The sequence below is a fragment of the Macrosteles quadrilineatus genome, unplaced genomic scaffold (genome assembly GCF_028750875.1).
Source record: "Macrosteles quadrilineatus isolate MER2022 unplaced genomic scaffold, UCM_ALF_1.0 Scaffold_4__1_contigs__length_99947679, whole genome shotgun sequence".
Classification (NCBI taxonomy): Eukaryota; Metazoa; Arthropoda; class Insecta; order Hemiptera; family Cicadellidae; genus Macrosteles; species Macrosteles quadrilineatus.
This window is the reverse complement of record NW_026542597.1, coordinates 51731857-51754477: the sequence shown is the minus strand read 5'-3', so window position 1 is coordinate 51754477 and position 22621 is coordinate 51731857. Positions and strand designations below refer to the sequence as shown.

General features: G+C 35.6%; 1 protein-coding gene across 1 annotated transcript in view; it reads left to right on the top strand.

Moving 5' to 3' along the window:
- The window catches only part of LOC128992417 (glutathione-specific gamma-glutamylcyclotransferase 1), a 37166-nt gene that overhangs the window by 10337 nt on the left and 4208 nt on the right, over positions 1-22621 (top strand). Inside the window, exon 2 of the mRNA XM_054415984.1 lies at positions 935-970. Within this exon, the coding sequence (XP_054271959.1) occupies positions 935-970 (36 nt within the window). The remainder of the gene's footprint in view (positions 1-934; positions 971-22621) is intronic.

Below are 22621 nucleotides of genomic sequence, written 5' to 3'. Positions count from 1 at the left end.
ACACTTATTCTACTTGCTACGTCAATTCAATTGTTATCCTGACTATTTACATTATAGTTCACTAAGACAGCACAAAGCCATGATTTTAATTGATATGATGGAATTGTCACTATAATAATATTGGTACACAAAATAAAATAAAAAAATTGATTGATTAAAATAAAAATCTGTTGGAATGTGAGATGGTTCACTTCTTATATTAAATCAGCGTAAAACAATTATGTTAGAAGATTCAAAGAATATATTCATTATAATGTCTCCTGTCTGTTAGAACAACTACATATTCACAATCCTAAACTGTCTTTATTAATTTACGTGAAAAGATGTAAATTTAAATATACGATGCACTTATGATTCACTTATTTTTCCTACGGTTCACTCACCAAACTCATTGTTAAAATATGAAATTGAATTATTTCAAAACTTAATCACTTATAAATCTAGAAGTTTCCTATTTTCAAGAGTGATTAGGAATAATTTATCTATTTCGATTCACAACTAATAACAATCGTGTAAATAATTATGATAAATTAATGTGCTTGTGATGATATATGATTAATGATATCAAGTAAAAACCGCTCTTATACTAGCTTGACTGTAGAGTATTGTGATTCGTAGAGGAATGTTTATTTGTCTATAAAGAATTTTAGCTATCTATTCATTACCTCGTAATTTTAAGTCTTATTTTACTTATAATTAAATATTGTAAATTAATTGGAATTAATAAAGCTTTCTTACTAATATGTTCATATAATAACATTCCTTCCAATCTTTGAAATAGAACCAATTTGGAAAAGTGTAGGTAATGAATGAAAATGTAATCTTACTCCAATCCTGGACATACTCTCGCTGTAATTTATAAGTTTAGAGGCCTTTCAGAAAGTGTAACAATTATTTTATTCTTTTCACTTATATTTTATGTTCTTTTTTTCAGCCAGGAAGAGTGGCGACACTGGTGGAGGAAAAAGAGGTGAGTAAATTCAGGATGCAGCACAAAGATTAAATCACTAATTTTATAAATCCTTCTTCCACTTACGCAAGTAATAATGCTCTACTGAACACCAGTAGTATATACAGGGTTAGGCTAAAGTCTGGAACCCCCCCAGTTAACTCTTTTTTGCGTCGCAGTAGGAAAACCAAACGCGGCACATATTTACAACATAAGAAATTGCACTTTTTCATCAAAGTTACAACTTTGCCCCAGCTCCCAAAATTGGGTATTTTGGGGGCAGCCCCAAATTTTCAAAAGTAAACACCTATCATGTGACCCCTCATTTTAAAGGGTTTCTCAAGACAAAATAAATGGCACAAACTAGAGGTCAATATCGCACAACTAATCAAAATGGCAGTCATTTTAAAATATCCCCTATTAACTTTTTAACAGGTTATAGCAGGAAAACTAAACTCAGCATTCCTTTATAAAAAAAGAGAACTCACCTTTTGGTAAGTATTAAAATATTAAATTTTTAAAGTTAACTGGGGTTGTCCAGACTTTATCTTGCTTGCTCATCTTAAATAATCAAAATGGCTGCCATTTCCATTAGGGGTGTGATATTGACCTCTGGTTTGCGCCATTCAATTTCTCTTGACAAACCTTTCAAAACCCTTTGATAAAATATCACGTTATAAATGGTAAACACTAAGATAAATTCTCCATAAATTGGGTAAAAACATGTTAAAAACTGTCAAGTAATTCATGATGAAATATCTATATGGGAGTGTGTGAAATTTACGTTTGTAAATTGTAACTAACTTGCTCCCTGTTAACACTAAGTATTTTAGTTCACGAAGTAACATCAAGCAACTGGAAATTAAACCTGAAACATAGTTTGTGTTGATAACCCTTTACAAATCTTCTAATTACGGGTTCCTCTTTAGGTAGTACTTCCAAACATTATGTGTTAACGTATTTTGTTATGTTATCAAACTGAAAGCCCACATGAAACTTGTGGCACCAGACTAATAAAGACTTGGCCAGAGTTGGGGCGAGTTGTGAGTGTGAAGATTGCATGATCGGTCCTCTTATCAAGATGTCAGGCGCGATCAAATGATCAACCGTGTGATACAACCGACGATCTTACATCCTGCTTGCGCAGTTTGTACCGCAGCATGAGATAAATAACTATAGGACACTCATTGAAATTACACTTCGTGTTCACTTACATATATTTTGATAAACCTTGAAGCTTAAACCATTGGCTTAATAGTTAAGCTGGGAGGGTTGTAGTTCCATGACTAAACGGGAGGGCTGGAACTGCACTCACGGTCACTTTGAGCCTTTCTGGGGGTACCGGAACTGCACTCACGGTCAGTTTGAGCCTTTCTGGGGGTACCGGAACTGCACTCACGGTCACTTTGAGCCTTTCTGGGGGTACCGGAACTGCACTCACGGTCAGTTTGAGCCTTTCTGGGGGTACCGGAACTGCACTCACGGTCAGTTTTTAATTAGCCTATATCACATTGTGCAACACCATGATTGAATTGATTAAAACTTATTAAATTAGTTTGAAATATATTGAAAAGTTTTGATTAAATTAATCTAAACGTCAAAAAATAAACTTACAACTGACATTGTAAAAAATACACATATATATGTGCACAGAAAATTCTAGCATAGTATTTACGATAACATGATAGGCTATATTCTTATTATAACGAAGCTTCTTTTGTAAAGGTTAGGCTAGGTTAGGTTAGGTTAGGTTCGGTTAGGTTAGGTTAGGTTAGGTTATGTATTGTTGTATTTATTGGGACAGACACTAAAACGTGTATTAAATAAAGTATTGGATAAAGTAAGACAGAGGACGGAATAAAGAGATGACTAAGGGGCTAGCGTTCAGCCAGACCGATTTTTGACCGTGAGTGCAGTTCCATATGGCTTAGGAGGGCTACCCTTCCAACCCTTGTAAATTCCTTTGACCGTGAGTGCAGTTCGTTGTCAGCCGACTAAACTGCCTGATCTGTCTAGTGTCAGTGAAAATTACTTTTTTTTGCCATGCCGTTTATCAATTGAAAAATTGTGATATTAATTTTTTACTGCTAGACTCAATACGGAAGATATAACATGACAAACCATGCATCAGATACCGTTGGTTTATACTGAGCTCTAAATAATCTAACAAACATGCATTCATCCGAACAATAAGTAGCCCTTATTTCTCTAGGTACAACTTCAACTTCAACGCATGTTATTTACCAATCACGAGTTTTTCTATTTTTAGAAAAGAATACTCAATGTCAATAACTTCCTGTGATATCAAAAGTGAAGTATATCGCTTAATTGTGTCAAAACATTGCAATACACACTTTCCCGGTGTGAAGTCTATTCAGCTTTGTCCTCCGAGTGTGTGGCACTATCTATCGGGCTAATTTTGCACACACGTGTCTCGCAGAGTGTTCGTGTATGTTAAATCTCGAGTGGTAATCATCGATCATGTTAAGCCTTCTCTCGACCTGTGTTGACAAGCAGATATACAATGACATCGATTGTGAATACTGGTTTGATCTGCTTTATATTGATCGATCAGGCGTTTGAAATATTTAAAGAGAAATGCTCATATTAAAAGTATTTCAGATATGGGAAAACATGAGTATTTCTTTATAGAAATGAATTGTCAATGGATTAATAAAAAAGAAACAAGGTATCTTTCACACCGTTTTGAATCCATCCTTTTATTCCTGACTTCGTATTACTGACGCTGGGGATAAATTTAAATATATTTACCAAACTACAAAAACATCTATCGTCATTGTTGCAATCTGATATCGTTGAAACAATAGTTTGTATGTAATTTATACTATTTTAGTTATCAATTTTTAGTGTTCGAAAAAAAATTGTTTTAAGGAATTAGTCTAATATGTTTGAAACTGTAAAGTGAAGTAAACAATAATCTTCCAGTTGTTCAACGATAAATACAACTGAAAAACATACAAAGTAAACAATACAAGAAGTTATTCATTGCAACTGTTGCGGTCAACAGTATTGTTTAACATTAAACTTATTAATTCAACCAAACACTTGATTACATTTTCGATTAGTCTTACGCTGTATTTAATAGTTTCCAAATATGTATAAGAATGTTTTGTGTCGTTCACTAGTAAAAAATAACCATCGAAACCGATATATTTTGATTCAATAATCCAATCAATGCAAGTCTAATTGATTCGTCCACACAACGTCTACACGATATCACAGAAAACATACTACTATACTGTATGTTTTCTGTGACGATATCTATAATTTGTTTTCTTATCATCATATTTGCCATTTTCTCTATTCTTGTTTCCGTTCTTTTACATTTCATCCGTCCATCTCTATCGCATGATTTGCTGGTATTCGCAATGTTGTGGCACATCGTTGAGAAAGCCACCACAGCCGTCCTTGCTTTCATACGTAGTAATTTGTATTTCGAAATCATGCATTCGTTTTACGTAAACGCTCACATCTGTCTAGATCCTTTGATTATTTTGTGGTCTGTAGGAAAATTTGGCTCAACTGGTTGATTTTCCCATAATTCTGCCAAGCTACAGTTCCATCATTAACTGGCTACTGCTGCTCGATACAATGGACCATCATTCCAAAATGTATTGTAAATACTATTTAGACAGTTATTAAAATTTCTTAGATAAATCGTTAAAAAGGATGTATAGTTGAAATGTACTTGAAATTATTTCTGAAATGTTATAAGTATTGCGAAACTGGGTTAAAATGTTGTCGCTACATAGATAGTTGTATTGTCAACTGTATTCCAAGGCTGATCTTGTTCAGTAGGCGGTCATCTACATAACATGGGGCTCAACCTTGCACAGTATAACACAGTCACCAGTATTGTATAATCTTACTGCTCTATGTACTCAGGCTTCAAACATACATAAAATTAACTAAACAATGTCTTATCGAGATAAAGCTTAATGCTACCTCATATAATAGGTAGGTAACAGTTACTTGCTTGATACTTAGGTTGTTTAATTTGTGAGCTTTTTGGAATATTAGACTTGATACAATACACGACGCTAACACGTCAAGTTGCATATTTAGGGCGAAGATGAATGTTCAATATTGATATGACAGCGGTGCAACTCCTTATCAAGATCAGCTGATTGCAGAACCATTTACTGAAAGTCCAGCAGCTTCAAAATAACTAGGTTCAGATTCGAACCACTGTTAATTATCTGACTTTTCTCATTATCAAACTGGTGAGCTTAACGGGCGAACGCTATTTCTGCTTGGCAAGCCAGCTATTCTAGAACACTGGTCAGAAAGTGAAGATAAAACATGATGTGACATGTTCGATGGATTTTATAACCGCTCGTGCATTCAATGTAGCGTGAACAAGTTCGAGGGATGTGTAGTGTTAAGTGTACTCGAGTGTAAGCTTTTACAGCGACTGGCTGGCGGATAAGTTCTGTAAAGGCTTACTGAGTGGAAAATTCACATAACATTGAACAATCCTATACATTTTCTCTGATACATTTTAAGGTAGAGAGCTGTGTATAGTGTACAGCAATATTTCTAAAATGCATTAAATTGCCCTAGTGTTTGTATCTTATTGGGGTTTTAGCACAATTCTAAACAAGGTGGTTTGACTTAAAGCAGCAGTAAATACAACGCATTTATAAACATATCCGGATGCTTTTCCTTACTTTACAACAGAAAGTAAGTCATCAATTGAAGGAGGTTGCAAAATAGGAATTAGTTGTAGGGACCAATTGAGGAAGTTGTTTTGAGGATGTAATATTTAAGTTATTATCTTTCATCACGATTCTATTTTGAAAAGTTTTTTTTAAGTAGGTAGCAGTGAAATCGTGTGTTTACATAATAAGCGACTGGTTGTCTTTCTACATTTTCCGCAAAGAAATCAAGACACCGACAGCGGAAGCTGACAAAGGAGGAATAAGATCTTTAGTGACCAAGGGATGGGAGTTAGAGGGGTTCACAAGTCAGGGGTCATGGAGCACCTGCGTCTCGAGGGGCGAAGACCTAGAAATATCCAGGGGTAAATCACCTGCCAAGGAGCAAAGAGCCGTTAGATGAAAAATAACAGCTGGTAATAATAATAATAATCAGCTGATCCATGCGTCATGATATGTGCGCCTTGGGAGAACTTATCCGTGGGTGTAACGGATCATAGTATCTTCTGTATTGATACATTGAAACTGTTAAATGAAAGATTGCACTTACTTAGTAATGATGAAATGTATTTTCGTTGTGTGTTAGTATAATAGTACATGATATTCGTTGCGATCTATCGTGTGATTCAGTTGAGGAAATACAGATGTTTATCGTAAGATACACTTACAAAGTTAGCAAGTATATCAACGAGTATTCTGAAACCTGATTTACATAGATCTAGTTATTTTATGTGGGAAAACATTTCACGACGGAGTGCAAAATCCTATTTCAATATGTTAGGAAAATCAGAAAAATACTTCAATACTTAACTCTACTTTAAATGGAAATGGCGACCATACAAGAATGATTTGAGCTGATTGTAGGATGAGAACTTGTAGTCTTGTTACTAACTAAGGCCGACATGTTCCTCAGACATGACTGTTAATTAATAGCCCATACAGCCAATACTCGTATAATCAAACTTACTACTTATTCGAATCTGATTTAATTTCAAAACAATCTACCTATTACCTACTTATACCATTAACACATTAACCACTAACGTAACTCTAATGCTATACATTCCCATTGACTCATTCCAAACAATTTTATATCGTGTACAATCGAATGATTACTTAGTCGCGACACAATCGCATACCAATCAATCGCAGTGCTATCATTGACTGCTCGGGACCTTTTAAGCGGCCCGGAGTTCGTTGACAGATATCAAACAATAGGTAAATGAAGTTGTTGAAGAGGTTGGACAAACAGTTTGATGGCACCAATAACACGCGGTTGGGAACGTCAAATATTGACTGTCAATAGCAGACATTCCAATCAAACTCTCCACGCCGCGTCGCATTCCACGCTCAAATGGGGATTGGAATCATTTTTGTATAATAAACTGGTATTGTTCTGTTTTGTAATTGTTATCACGCCTAATAGTTTTCTAATAATTGTCACCTACTACTGACAGGTACTCCTGATTCATTGTAATTGTAGTACACTACTATTATTAAAACCAAAAGATTTCTAAATTTTTCTGATACAACTCCTGCTCTTTTTTAGCGTTGTCTAGATACCAGTGTGGTATTTCTCATTAAATAATCATAAATAAAATGTTTCGGTACGTCCCCCAAAATGTAAACGAATCCAAAGTTGTTAGTAAGAATTTGTAAGCATCTTAAAAGTGAGATTACTAAAGTTTCTTCGTCGGTTTTGCAAAACATTGGGAGGCACCATGTGGGAGAAAATTAGCCACTATGTGTGAGAAGAAAGTGGGTCGAACTCATAAAAACACAATTGGCAAATGATTCTGGCGGCGGGCTGACCAACTACGCACAACCTTACAAATGTTCAGACCCAGGGGCTATTGTTGGGGTGAAACTTAAGTCGGTGCAGGAAATTTTGAATAACGAAGACGTTAGAAAATTATATTACGCTAAATGGACACAACGATGTAGTTCTTCAGAATAGTTATTTCTCATTAGAAGAAATAAAAAGTTCTATCAAAGGATTTGTACGTGAGATTGTGTGGTCAAATCAAACCTCACATAATCTCAGGGAGCGACGGGCTCAATCCTCGGCACATCCACAAAAACTTTATTGACCTCTTGTGAAATGCCATTGGCGTAGAAAAAAAAACTGTGGTTGTCAAAGAAATAAGGCGTGATGGTATACAGAAACTGAAAAAGATTAAGGGTTAACATTTTTTGAATGTGCTAATGATAATAGAGAATATCAAAATAATATTATTTTAAAAGCAAAAGGAGAAACTTTGCAGATCGTAAAAAATCTTTATAACTAAATTAATCTGGCTTGTGAGATATACTTTATCGTATTGGATTACTACCCTAGGAGAAGTTAATGTTTAATCCTCTTAGTTACTAACTTAGTCGTCCCAGCTGCAAAATTGAAGATGAAGGAGTGATTAAGGTAATTTAATCTTTTTTATAAAATAACTCGATTACATTGAAAACTATCCCAAACTGAGTCACGTTGATGTTACTCTACAAATTCTTTGATCCCACCAACACAAAATTTTACTATTCCTCATCCATATCTGAACTATAATGCATCATAAACTGAAAAACTCTTAACCGGTCCGAATCAAATCTAAATGAATACAATTTGCAACTAAGTCGCTTTAAGTCTGGCCCACCAGCCAACCGGTCAATCCAGCTCCATTTATCTCAATCTCAACGTTGAATTTCGTCTACAATTTGAAACAAACAAGCCAATTTCCCGCCGGTTTTGGCACATCTCCCGCCGGATCCGCGGACCTGTCGGTGTTGTTGTTGTGCGCGTAGTTGGCGAAATGTCAGCCACGTGTTGGGAGATGCTACGTCAAACATTCCGAATCTCCGACCTCGATGTGGCTTTGTGTTTTCTGGGTGGTCAAGCATACATCTTGACCTGGGATTACATTTGAACTAATAAAAGAAGATTCGGCAGTTTACGAAAAGCAAAAGTCGACTATATACTCGTGCTGTCAACGATGAGATATCTAAACTTCTTCCATTTGGGAAATCACAAAAATTGTGTACAGGAAACTCGTTAAAAATCAAACGTGAGCTTATGAAATCTTCAAAACTAAAAGATGGGGGATAATTGAGGAAATCACTTAATATGCTTGACTGTGAATTCAGAGAGCGATTACATTGATTACCTTAGCAGGTGATTGTTTCTCGCATGTGAGCAACAAATATTATCTACCTACTAATATTTCACCTTCTTCAAGTGTAAAACGCTCCTCCTTCCAATCATTTTTTATTCCTGCAATTGACTGGACTCGTTTCACATACAATTTTGGCTTTTACAATTTCAATTTCCACAAATGTTCTAAATCATCTTCTGATCGTTTTACGGAGCCCCTATTTTAAAAGATAAATGTGGATGAAAACTATATCTAACAGGGATGTTTTAGACTGAATAATTACTTAATTAATATTTCAGAATCGCATATTTTTAAATATCGCGCTCTCAAGAAAATAGAAAATCTTAGAAGTCATTCAAATTTATGATCACATTCAATATAAGTCCGCTAACCTTTTAAAGAAACAAATAACACCGTGCCGAAGTTCAATAACTGGATCTTTAACATGATACTTTTCCTTATCACACGTAAACTAGTCAATGACCTTTGCTTCCTTGTTAGATCTGTCATTTGTTGCTGCCAAACTCTCTCATCCTCGAGAAACAAAATATCTTTGTTTTCAACACATTGTCCACTGTTTAGTGTTAAATCAAAAATGTAACAATATATTTAAGTGCCTCGCAAAGGTTAAGTTTCATCATTCAATCAACAAACACGAAATCAAAGGTCTCTAGTAAGTTGATAAGACATCACTTATCAGTTTCTTGTGACACTGTAACGTAACCATTTATTTTTATGTGTTCATTCACTTTATCACTGTTTATAGCAATACTTGTTCCAATATATTATTTAGCGGAGATATTATTTCCCCTACCTAATTCCCAACTGTTTATCCAAAATTGCGCATATCCTTTAGCTCCCCAATTTAAGAAAGGAAGGGAAGCTAATACATTTTGAGTATTGTGTTTTATACCGAACAGTCCGTTTTACACTCTTTGCTCTCTTAAACAAAAATCATTAAAATCAAGAAAAATAATCAGGCATTGTTTATTCCTGTACACTTTAATTTTAATTACTCTATCTATTTAGCTAGAATTTGCGATGAGAAAAAGGTTGTAATTTATCCATGTTTGCCTCCTGGATTGATAATGAGTAAATGATAATAATAGGTTAAATACCTTGTTTACGTCCTCAATCCAAGTCGTCTTTTATAATGACTATAGTTTCGGGTCCAACAGCCCCATTGTCAAATTTTCTGTCTTGTTAATTACTGTTGATAGCATTGGTCACCGTTGAAGTTCACATTACTATTGTAAGTATTAATCGTAAGTAGCCTACTAACTGCAATTATTCTTTAAAACTTTGAAATTCATAAGACTGGTTTTGTAAGCAGATCAATTTTTTTGTATGCCAGAATATGAAGGTTTCCATTAGAAATGTGGCTTTTGTTATTAAGTTGAATAATACTGCATTAATCTTTCATATTAGTTACATAAGTGAATCGTACTTGCTCATAGATCCTCGTACAACAAGGCTATGTCCAGGAGCCGTTTTACCTTCGAGGTTTATTGGTGGGATTTGAACCGAGGACCTGGGGATCGAAGTTCCTTGCTCTACCACTAGAGCATTCAAACTCGATGCGCAACATGTCCCAGTACGTTAACTATCGACAAATTGAAATCCACCGATGATGTATTGTAGCCATTATATAATTGTTGAGCTAGAATATGGGTGATATCTATAACATTTTACTTTATATTTGAAGGGCCACCCTTCTAGTATTCTGGTAATATTTACCGTCTTTTTGTCCTAGGACGCTAGGCACGAGCCTGGGATTGTTTTTCACATTACTTCAGGCTAGACCTAGGGGTTGCGGCATTATCACGTGGATAAAATCATTGATAAAATTATTGATAAAATCCATTGGTGACTTGGCGCGGGGAGCGCTCTAACCACTACGCCAGCTCGCTCCCCCAATATTTAACGTCTAGTGCCATTTTGAACCATCACCAAGAAGTCAAGGGAAAATCAGAAAATTATAATCAACCTCCTGTTCTCATACGTTGACTGTGTGCAAAAAAATACATTGTGAGACCATTTCATGATTTCCGCACTAAATTGGGTAATTTCTACAATAACTCAAGAAGTATTTAAAGTGCTACCCTCCTAGTATCCTCGTAGTCTACGTCTCGTTACCAAGAAGTCAAGGGGTAAGAGGAGAAGTTACGGGTCGCGGAGTACGCGGCGCACGCCCTCATTGTCGCGGGGCGGCGAGACATGCGATACACGCGCCGACGAGGGTGAAATTACAGGAGGTCGTCTTACGCGTGGGAACTCCGGTCAAAACAGCAGAGTGGGTAGCGGGGCTGGGCGGAGAGGGCGAGGAAAGCGTGAAGAAGCGTGGAAATGGGTAGTGGAAGAAAGGCCAGAGATGGAGGAAAGGGTAAAGAAGTGGAAGTGAAAGATAGAAGGTATGAAAGGTATGAAGCGATGAGGGGGATACCAAAAGAAAGACAAAAGGGAAAACAGAAGGAAGAGATGGATATTTTAACTGTAGGGAAGGGAATGGAAACGTTCAGAAGAAATTGAAGAAGCTTGATTCTGAAAAATATAAATTGATTGTGCACACACTTAGAAGAACCGCTCACTGTAAGCACAATAGGCCCTAGACTGAAACTTGTTGAGTAATAGATGGATGGGAATTCGCAAGGAGACATGCAGAATACTAGGGAAAGGTAGAAGTTGAAGTGACAAGAAATGGAGGAATACAATGGGAGTAGGACGAATGAAAAGGGTGAATGTGGAAGGTAAAATATGAAATTGGAGGAGAGATATAGACATAGTTTAAACAAGCACGAATACTGAATTCCGGTACATAGTTGGGGACCAAACAATGACAATCTACGGATGGGAAAGAATTAAAGAACTTGGAGTGTAAACTAAATTAAACCAAAATGTCGGAGACTCTGTGTAAAAGGTATGCGGAAAACTTGTTGAAATTCTACTATGTAGACTAATAATATTACGAATAATTAAGTTATTGTATGAAATGATAATTTTGAGAAAATGTATGGTCAAGAGAAGGGCAACAAGTTAAAGATACTCGAATTTGTAATCAAGTTCAAGTTTGGAGGATTTTAGGCAGGATAATAGAGTTCATAATATCAGCTACAAGGAGATATAATATATATATAAATGTGTTATTTCTGAAGATATATAAATGTGTTAAAAACGAATACTCTAAATGAGAATAGAAACATGAACAAGTGAGTCATAGGAAGCTGTGTTGTTCGCGGCCCAGTAAAGTGGATGATTTGTCAATAGAGCATTCTTTAAGTGTCTAGCCAAATCGTGATGTTTAAACCCTTTCCAAGAGGGAAATCTCCTCTCAATCTCCGTGTAGTGGTAAACACCATGGTGAAGCAGGTAAGAGGTGCTCGCCCGTATCTTAGGTACGCATCATCCTGACGCGTGCGCCCAGACAATGGTGATTGTTGTGGAAGCATGTCGCGTGTCGTGCAATGTTCAATGTTCACGCACTTCCTCAGCGACGTTGAACACGGCCATTGATCACGACCAGACGCTTCATTAGCCTTTGATGATATTGACGCTGTTTGAGAGGATGTGTCGCTGCAGAGTGTAGAGGTTGCTTTTTTAGTGCTCGTGACGTGTTCTGTACTATCTTTGACCATGGGAAATTCGGCAGTAGACGATTCCATTCTCATTTTATATTTGTAGACATGTCTATAATAAAAATCAACTTAGTTCAACCAAGCTACCGACAGAATGCGCTGCTGTAAATGCTGATTTCTGTAGCATATACCATTTTGCCTTGCTTAAACTGAAAGGACAATGTAAACTGTAACAGATCACATCAACTATCATAGTATCGAAAAACAAAGTATTTGTGACGACACTTGCAGATGGAGAACGTCCTAAATATTGAAGAGTGGGGATAGATGATTGGTTAAGAAGACAGCTTACTGGATAGAAGCTTGAGAATATACAACAAGCACAATTTATTTCAGTATATACAAGAAAATAGAGTATACAATTTTTTAAAGCAAGCCAAACATGTTAATTTTGTTTTTTAGCAAATGTTAATATTTAGAAAACTATAGCACATTTTATGTCACGTCGACTATCACAGTAATCAAAGGGAAATATAAAATGTTGACAGTAGCACTGGGAGACTTGGTTAAAACCTCATTTTATGTTTAAACGAAGAACTTTGCAATATGTACATAGTATAAACGGAAATGTCTACTACAGTACTTAAAAGTCAACTATGTCACAAAAACTAAATTAAATATTAACCCTCTCGTTGGTACATTTGGACGTCAAATGTATATATTATAATTCAAAAGTCTTACGATACTAGGGGCTAAATGTGATTGGTTTAATTGCGTAGAACAATATCATGAAAAATCGCCAACAGTTATAATTACTGCACATAATTATATACTTTTTATATTGTCCATCTACGTCAATGGCATTTGTTACGTTTTCTATAAGGGCCCTAACCCTTTTCCTAGTGGTAAAACAAAACACTAATATAGCCTAATGTTTGAAGTAGGTAATCTACTAGGCAACTTTGACAAGCGTATGTTACATCTTTGACTCAAGCCTCTGATAAGTCCTTATTGCGTGTGTACAATTCGCTGTTAAGGCAGCACCCCAAATCTCTAGATAAATGTTTTTGCAGCTCTGCTAGGGCCGTATATTTACGATGTACTGTAAACACACATTTGGTCATTGGTCGAAGTTTTCACGCCACGAAACCCTCGCGTGTCTACTCGTCTGACCTTAAGATATTGATAAATATTGCAAATAATTTGCAAAACATCATTTTGGTCGCGCCACTCGTTAAATAGATGATATAGAGCTGGCGGAACAGTAGTGTGCTTATCAGTAGTTCTCTGATCCGTTTAATTGGCAATAAATCAAATCTTAAGATTATAAACACTTCTCGATGTTGTGACTGAGGACCTTGTTCTCTTAATTAAAACGTTTTAGAAAAACGTGGTTTCGCATGGCGTTGTTTCAAAACACTTTTGGATACTAGGAAATCGAAAATTGCCCTCATATTGGTGCGCATTTTGCCACCCTATGGTTAAATTCTGAACGATTTTTCGTTTTATGGACACTACCAGTTTACTTAGTCAACTGAAATTACAAAATAATATTATTGCAACAATCTTATCTATAACGATTTCATTGCTGCAGAACTGCTATATAAATAAATCATATCCATTCTTCATTACAATAAATCCGCCAACCTCTTGAAGAGAAATAACAGATGAGAACGTTCTAATTCGAGATGAAACTATCATTCATTACATTGCTGACTACCCAATCGGAACCTATTTCTAGATCCGAAGTCGAATGGGTTTCTTTATTATTGCATGTCTATTTTCATTCGTAAAACTTCCCTTAAGTGGAGATTATGTGTTTATGAATTGTCTCTTAACCACCTTCAAAGACCATATGCAATAATGAGGATACAGGACCAAATGTTAACTCCCTTACTCTACATTCAGACTTGGCCTCAAGAACGCCAGCGGCAGATGTAAAGGTGTACCACATTAACTTTGCCCTTGGCCGGAAGACGGTGTAAAAATAACCCCATAAAAGGGTTATGGGGTCGTATGGGGGACACTTGTGACGATGTAGTCAGCGGAAGGAACTGAGGCTGAGGGTGAGATCCGGACGTTGTATTTATATCTCAAAAGATGTCCCTCAAACCTCTGGCAACCGGCCACACTAGTACAACGGAGAACACTTTCCTTTGTCTAAAATACTGGTGAGAATTCGTTGGCTGTCTCTGACAATTTGGAATGGGAGTGATCCAACTTCCATTAGGTTAGGGTAGGATATATATTTCATCATTTCCAATTAAATTACCATCCTACCCTAATTCTACTTTGTGTTAAAGGGCATTTTTAAGATGTTAAAGGGCATTTTTTTAAGATTTAATCTTATTAAATCTTAAAACGGTGAAATTAAATCCTAAATCTTTTGTAGCTGTAAAATTTTAATAACTTAATGTTCTTGCATAGAAGTTATCCAAAAGTTTATTTAAGAGCTTCTGCTTAAACTAATTAGGTATTTGAATCAATATTGCTTATAATACAAAATACACAGGAATAGCAGTAATGTAGTATAGCCTAGTTATGTTCCAACATTGCAGGTATGGTTACACCTATCCATTTGAAATTTATAATTTCATATTTTAATAGCCAAATAACAAAAAAAATGTTTTTATATTACAAGAGAAAACAGTTTATTTCTATATTTTTCTTCCTCCAATGTTAATTGCAGTTATCATCTAAAGTTCCAGTTATTTGTAGTCGGGTTAAATACTTTTCCTACGAAGTATATATCTTATTTTGTAATCATCTTTAATTGTATTCTTTATTGGAATTTTATAAACCATCTAACTAGGCCGATTGAAAATATTGAAATTTAGTTAAAAGTATTTTGTTCCTATTAATATTTTTCACCCTGTAATCATACAACTCATTTTGCAGTTATTAATTAATTATAATTATGATAAATGATCTTAGATAAAATTAGTCCATTATTAAACTTTTGAAATCTTTGAAATTGTGGAAGTTGTTATACTAAAGTAATTTTGCTCCTTTTAATCAATTTTATCTCCAATATTTTCTTACTTTATTTTAAGTTATCTATCATTGTACTCGTAAAATTGTATTACAGTGAAGGTTTTTGTTTTTAATAAGGCTAATTTCTTTTGAAACAGCAACTTAATATTTTAGTTCTCATGCTAGTTTTTAGTTGGTATAGTGTAATAGTTGTCTCAACGGTTGACTGGGCAGGTGACTGGGGCTTGGCCGATGCAAATTTTTAATAACTGTGATGATGACGGCGACGGCGACTTCCATTGTCTTGAGCTACATTCCACAGATCAATACATTAACTTTTTTAATTATCATTTAAAGAGCCTGAAAATATTTCACAATAACATTAGAAGCTTTTCCAAAAATTTTGATGAGTTTTTAGTTTACTTAGATTCTTTTAATACCAGTCTAGATGTTATAATTTTTTCTGAGTGCTGGCTTGGTGGGGGAGAGGTGGGGGCGAACATCGACGGGTTTGACACTCACATGACTACCACTCAACGCAACCGCAATGATGGTATCATTGTGTTTACTAACAAATCACTATCAGCTACTGCACGACAAATAACTCTGGGGGACGTTCATGGGTTGTCACTGGACTTTGTGTACTGCAACAAGAACTTCAATTTACTTGCACTTTACAGAACATTCGACAGCAATCCAGTACAATTCACTAGTGAACTTGAGACTTACTATCAGAACTTAGATAGAAACAAAATGTGCATTTTTATGGGTGACATGAATTTAAACCTTTTGAGCAAGGATATACTAATTGACCTATACTTAAGGCTAAACATCCCTGAAAAAGTTGTGTTTCTGGCCCGATAGATAGCAGCACCTCTGCGGCAAATTTGCACCACTTATAATTTCCATATTTATTATCAGATTTTTGTTTTATAAACGGTTTTGTAAATGATATGAATAAGACATTCACGCTATTTTGCTAATTTTTTTTAAAATTTATTTACAAAAAAGTTTTATAAAGAATTTTTTTTGCTATAATTATTTTTTTTTAATCGCAGGTAGTCATTTTGTAAAGAGAAATTTTAAAAGAATTTTGCCGTTTTCAGATATTAATTCGGCCAAATGGTTGTATCGGAATCCTTTTTTAAAGAAATTATCATTATTTCTCTCGCGCTCCGGTCCCCTCCCCCCTCCCCCCTCCCACTCACATAGCGCAGCTCCAGTGCCAGCCGCTCTGCCCGGCCCTGCAACGCGACTGTAGCTTCGTCATCTCACACACACCTCACATTCATACTCTGACCGGACACATGGACTCTTGATTTTAACAGATACTAGTTTATGATTTAAAAACAAGTATTTTCTGTAAGTCGGAAAGAGACAATAAAATTGAAGTTTTATCTGTACATTGCTTAGAATCATGGAGTTTTTGGTTATTTTTACGTTTCATAGCCTAAGAAAGCCTATGAATAAAGCCTATCAGTAATATATAAAAATTGAATACTTGTGTCAGGCAATTAATATTACAGTAGGCCTAATCATAAATGTTGTTTCTTTAACTGAGAATGCTCATTCCGATGACTAAAATAGCGAGCTGTATTAGCGCTAAAACAGCATTGCGAGAGTTGGCGCAAAACACTCTCGCACTCTATTTTTTACGTGTTCTTTCTGGACTCCAAAATAATAGCTTATGCTATGAAAATGATAAAACATTAGTGAAATATTTTTTCGTTCTACGTAGGGCCTACGGGAATCTTGTAGTAAGTTGAAATCTTATATTCTGAACAGGAGTTGGTTTGCATATTTAGTGTGCATTTTGCATTAAAAGAAGGCCTGTAATTGAAAGTTACTTTTCACACAGGTTAAAAGTAGTTCAAATACTACCTCAACCTCACTATTGCACACTTTATTCGGGTTGAAATTTGCATTAACAAAGGTGCTCTTGTCTTTTCCACGAAACAATGAGAAATAAGGACATTAATGCGTTACCAACAGACATACAAACAAAAATACAGAATTGAATTAGGGGATTTGCTACGCTTTAACCAAAGCAAATTACAAACAAAGTAATTATTTGAAAGTTTTGATAGTGTCATCAAATTTTATCATAATCGTTTTTAGGCCTAATCAAACTGTAAAATTGGTGTAAATCCGTTGGCAAATATATAAATAAGTAAATAAATACACCTCCAAGCTTAAAAAATTCATGATGGTAGGCCTACGCAAAAAAAAAACATTTTCACTAATGGTTTTTCATTTTCATAGCATACTCTAACATTATGGAGTCCAGACAGAAAACGCAAAAATTGTACAGTAAGACATCAATTTAATTTAATAAGAAATAAGGTGCAGCACTAACGATAACTATAGTTGTAAATAGTAATGTGTTTGTACGTAAAACTGTTTCTTACTACTACCAGTGGTTCTAAGGAAAAGTAGCAGCACCAAAAACCAACGTTTACATTTAAGAAAAGAACTATAGTAGGCCTACTTACGACCAATTCAAACTGTCCCTCTAATTAAACTGTATTATAGGTGTTAATCCGTTGGCAAATATAAAAATAAATAAATACACAGGCCACAAATTATGTAACATGTAACGTTAACAACGTAAAGCTTTAAAAACTCACTATATGGTTTTCTCAAAAAAAAAAAAAAAAAACTTTCACTTGATGTTGTGCAGTTCAGAAGTTATTAATCTCCCTTGGTTTTACATTTTTTAAGTTTTCGAAAATCAAAGTTATTTTCCATTAATAGTATTATTTGTAAGCAACTTTTAATGTTAACATATTAATGACAGTTTGAAGAAACCACCGTTATCCAAACAAAGGTTTCTTAAGATTACGTGATCTCTAAACGATAATCGGTACATATATCTAGCAAACATTCGGAGGAAATGTGACAAAGAACGCACAAATCAGGGGTTTCGGACGTTAGTAATTTTGCTTCCTAAATAGGAAAAGTACCGACATCGTTGTGGAAATGTAAGTAAGTAGACACCAAAAATGGCAGCCAGTGGCACATTGGAAAAGTGAGTTTAGCTACATCTGTACCGTTACGACCACAGCGAAATCAGAAAGATCTTCCAAGATCGCAGGAACATCCACGATCACCCACTGCAGTTCTGTTTTTATACTTTGCACTTTACACAACTGTCTTTGAAGCGCCGTCAATGAGTGGAAACCTGTTTTGTAAGCAATTGGTGACGATGATAAATAAATGTAAGTTTCCCAGCACTAATATACAGCACTGTTTCACAGTATTTTCCCCGGTTATCAAAACTCAAGAACAATCGTTGCACTTGCGATTAATTAAACCGGTTAATTAAGGCACAACCAAGGCCGCACAACGTTTTTAATCTAACTTGGTTTGGATGTGCCACGATTACTAGAAAGGATGTGCTAACAAAACTTGATCGGAAATGGTTGCGGTATTTGTAAACAGCTTTTAATGTAAACATATCAGTGACAGCTAGAAGTGAGAACTAATCCAAACAGCTGATCGTTATTTCATAAAATGTACTAGTAAACATTGGGAGAAAATTTGACAAAATTCGAACCAAATTGGGTTTTGATGGTTCGTTATTTTGTTTTCAAATGTGAGTGTGACCTTGGAATGAGTCACAGCGGCCCTGTCCTGCACCTGCTTCATGTCTCTCTCGCGTTTGTTATACAGTAATTACTGTAAATGTTTAAACAACGATACCGACTGAACCAGTCAAGCGATTTTAAAAATTTAAAAAGTAAAATTAATTAAAAATTATTGTCATTAAAATGACTACCTGCAATTTTCATTTTTTATTTTGTAAAACAATTATTTAACCAGAATTTTTTTAACCAGCAACTTAATTCAAATTTATTTTCAATGGCGTGAATTGTTATCTTATCCCGTTCACAAATCAGTTTTCAAAATGAAAATCGGATGAAAATTCCGCCAATAAACAACAACACAAAATGACTCCATTTTGGTGCTGCGACGTGGTGGCAGAATTTGGAACTAAACCTGGGATGTTTAGCCTTAAACAGTTTACTTGGTTCTGGACTTGTACAGTGTGTGGACAGACCGACTAGAGTTACACAGGACACTGCCTCCTGCATTGATCACATATTTGTGCGTTACTGTGACATGGCTGCTGTGCGCGCTGCTGTACTGCACACTAGCCTCACCGACCACTATGCCACCGCCCTCACTATACATGACACTGCATACACTGACGCACACACATTTAACATTCGCACTGCAACCGGACCTTCTCAAACTTACCTTGATCACACCCTTCTCACTCAAAATCTCTCTCAGACCGACTGGGGACCTGTCCTAAACTGTATAGATATCAATATGTGCTGTGAAATGTTTTACAAAAATCTAGATTTTGCCTTACAAAATGCAAAAAAACCTATAACTTCAAGATCATCTAGACGTAAAAGAATTAAACCATGGATTACTGACAGTTTGGTAAAATCAATACGTACTAGAGACAAATTAAGTAAATCCGCTCGTCGTGAACCATTTAATGATTATCTACAAACTTATTATAGGAATTACAGACAAAACCTATGCAATCTATTAAAAAGAGCCAAACGAGATTTTTACAGGGAAAGATTGTACCAGAACAATAGGAATCCAAAATTGTTTTGGGGACTGATCAATGATCTTGCTGGCAGGCCACGTAATAAAAATTCATTTCCAATTGATAAATTTATTCCCAGCATGTCTCATGATACTCAAGCCGCAAAACACGAGATAGCAGATGATTTTAATAATTTCTTTGCTTCTGTTGGAGTAAATCTATCGAGGCAGATAGATGCGGGTGGGACCCCAGTGGTTGTTGACTCTGACTACAGACTGGACTCTACTTTCACATTGCAAACTGTTTCTGCACAAGACGTACTACGACACATCTCGGAGCTGCGCGGTGGCTCAGCTCCGGGTCTGGACGAAGTTTCGGCTGATTTACTTAAACAAAACGCACTCATAATTTACATTCCGCTGCTACACATAATTAATCTATCTCTACTGACTGGTATATTCCCGGCTCAATTCAAAACTGCAAAAGTAATTCCTTTATTTAAAACAGGTGATCCAAAAGACAGTAACAACTTTAGACCAATCTCATTGTTAAGCGTGTTTTCCAAGGTGTTAGAGCGTATTGTCAAGGAGCAGTTGGTGGAGTACCTTCATAATAACAATATATTATCTAATTCACAATTTGGGTTTAGAAAAGATAAAAACATCTCTGATGCACTTTTTGAAGTATGTAAATCTATAAATAACTCAATGGCAAATAACAATCGTTCTATGTTAATTTTCTTAGATTTAAAAAAAGCATTCGACTCAATTAACAGAAACTTGTTGATAACAAAATTGGAACAGATCGGTGTCAGAGGCACTGCTCTCGCCTGGTTCAAAAACTATTTATCTGACAGACATCAAGTAGTTTCCATTTGTGGTGTGAATAGTGATGCGAATTCAATTGAGTATGGGGTTATTCAGGGAAGTACTCTGGGGCCTATACTTTTTCTAATCTATATAAATAACATTTCAAAACTGAACCTAGATGGTGAACTATTTTTATTTGCTGACGACACATTAGTTTTGTTAAAGGGTCGTTCATGGGAGGATGTCAGGTCTAAAGCTCTCCGTGACCTCTCACTTCTAAAAAAATGGCTAGATCAAAATGTGCTCTCACTTAATGTGAACAAGACTAAATTTCTTCCGATATCACTCAGTACAAGCACTGATTATAGTCTAGACAATTTGAAGATTCATTGTTGCGGCGACCATAACAGTATATCTTGTAATTGTGAATACATTGAAAAAGTAGATTATTACAAATATTTAGGTGTTTATTTTGACTACCGAATGAGGTGGTCAGAGCATGTAGATTTCTTAAAGAAAAGGATTCGTAAATACATATATGCTTTTAATCAACTGAGTGTCATTTTGGACGAGGAGGACGTAAAGAGAGCTTATTTCGCTTATGTACAATCCTTGATTTCATTTGGTATTATCTGCTGGGGAGCATGCTATCACACCACCTTGGAACCCTTGAATGTGGTCCAAAGATCAATTTTGAAAGTAGCTTTTAGAAAAAATAAAAGGTACTCCACTGATGCGCTATTCCGTGAGACGGGAGTATTACCAGTCAGACATATTTTCATTCAGTTTCTTCTTAGTCACACATTCAAAAACTCAAACACGATCCTTACAGCAGTCACACATCAACACTACACAAGATATTCACACAATGTTGGAATATCTGTCCCTCAGCTACATAAGTCAGTTCTAACTACCAACTGTTTTTATGTTGCTCAGATTCTATATCGAAATATAATTCAAAAATATAATATTCAACACATTTTTAGTTTACCCTCAATACAGAAATTCAAAAAACAGATGCTTGTTTTACTGCACACGATTACCAATGAAGAGGCCGAAACTTTGATCAGACCTAACCTTACTTGACCCTGACTAAACAATCCTTGACCCTTCGACCCCCTCGCCCTCTCAATGTCTCCTGTCTTAGATTGCACTGGCTTTGGTTGTCGTCGCCGACATTCTCTTATCCACTAAAAGATCAAGTTAAATTAACAAGGCTTAAAAACCTTCCCAATTTTAGTGTGTGCCCTCAATTTGCTTAGACTGATAACAGCCAGGCCTACGCACAGGCACCTGCCCATGTAGGCCTATCCCATAAGTAAGGCAATTTTATTTTATTTTAGAAATATTGTACTGTTAAGTTGTATAGCTACTCTCTGTTTTAGTTTATATTCTTGGGATAAATAAACGTTTTTCATTTCATTTCATTTTAGCAGCCAACGGATTCTGGTCAAATATACGGATATGATCATAGTTATTAAAACTTATACATCACATATTAGGCCTAGTATTGCAGCAGAGTATTCTAAATTAAAAGTATCTATAGAACTAGATGGTCTGTAACAAATTGTTGTAATATCACCTGATTACAAGAATACATTGTTGATAATGACCATTGTGCATATGCATTGGAATGGCTCTTTACCACTAGACTTGTACTGGAAGGCGAAAGTAGAATCGAATGTTGATACAGAAAGAGTTAAATACTACTATCGATGTAACGCTTACGAAAAACATAACGCAGAAATCAACTGGTCGATTTGCATAAGATAATAAACTTACCTAAAATATAGTATTGAAAATTGCTTTTTTTAATAAAGCTGGAGATTTTACACACCTTTACTTCTAATACTTTCAGTTCATCAACGTTTGGGGAGCGAGCTGGCGTAGTGGTTAGAGCGCGGGACTTCAGTCCCTGAGGTCCCGGGTTCGATC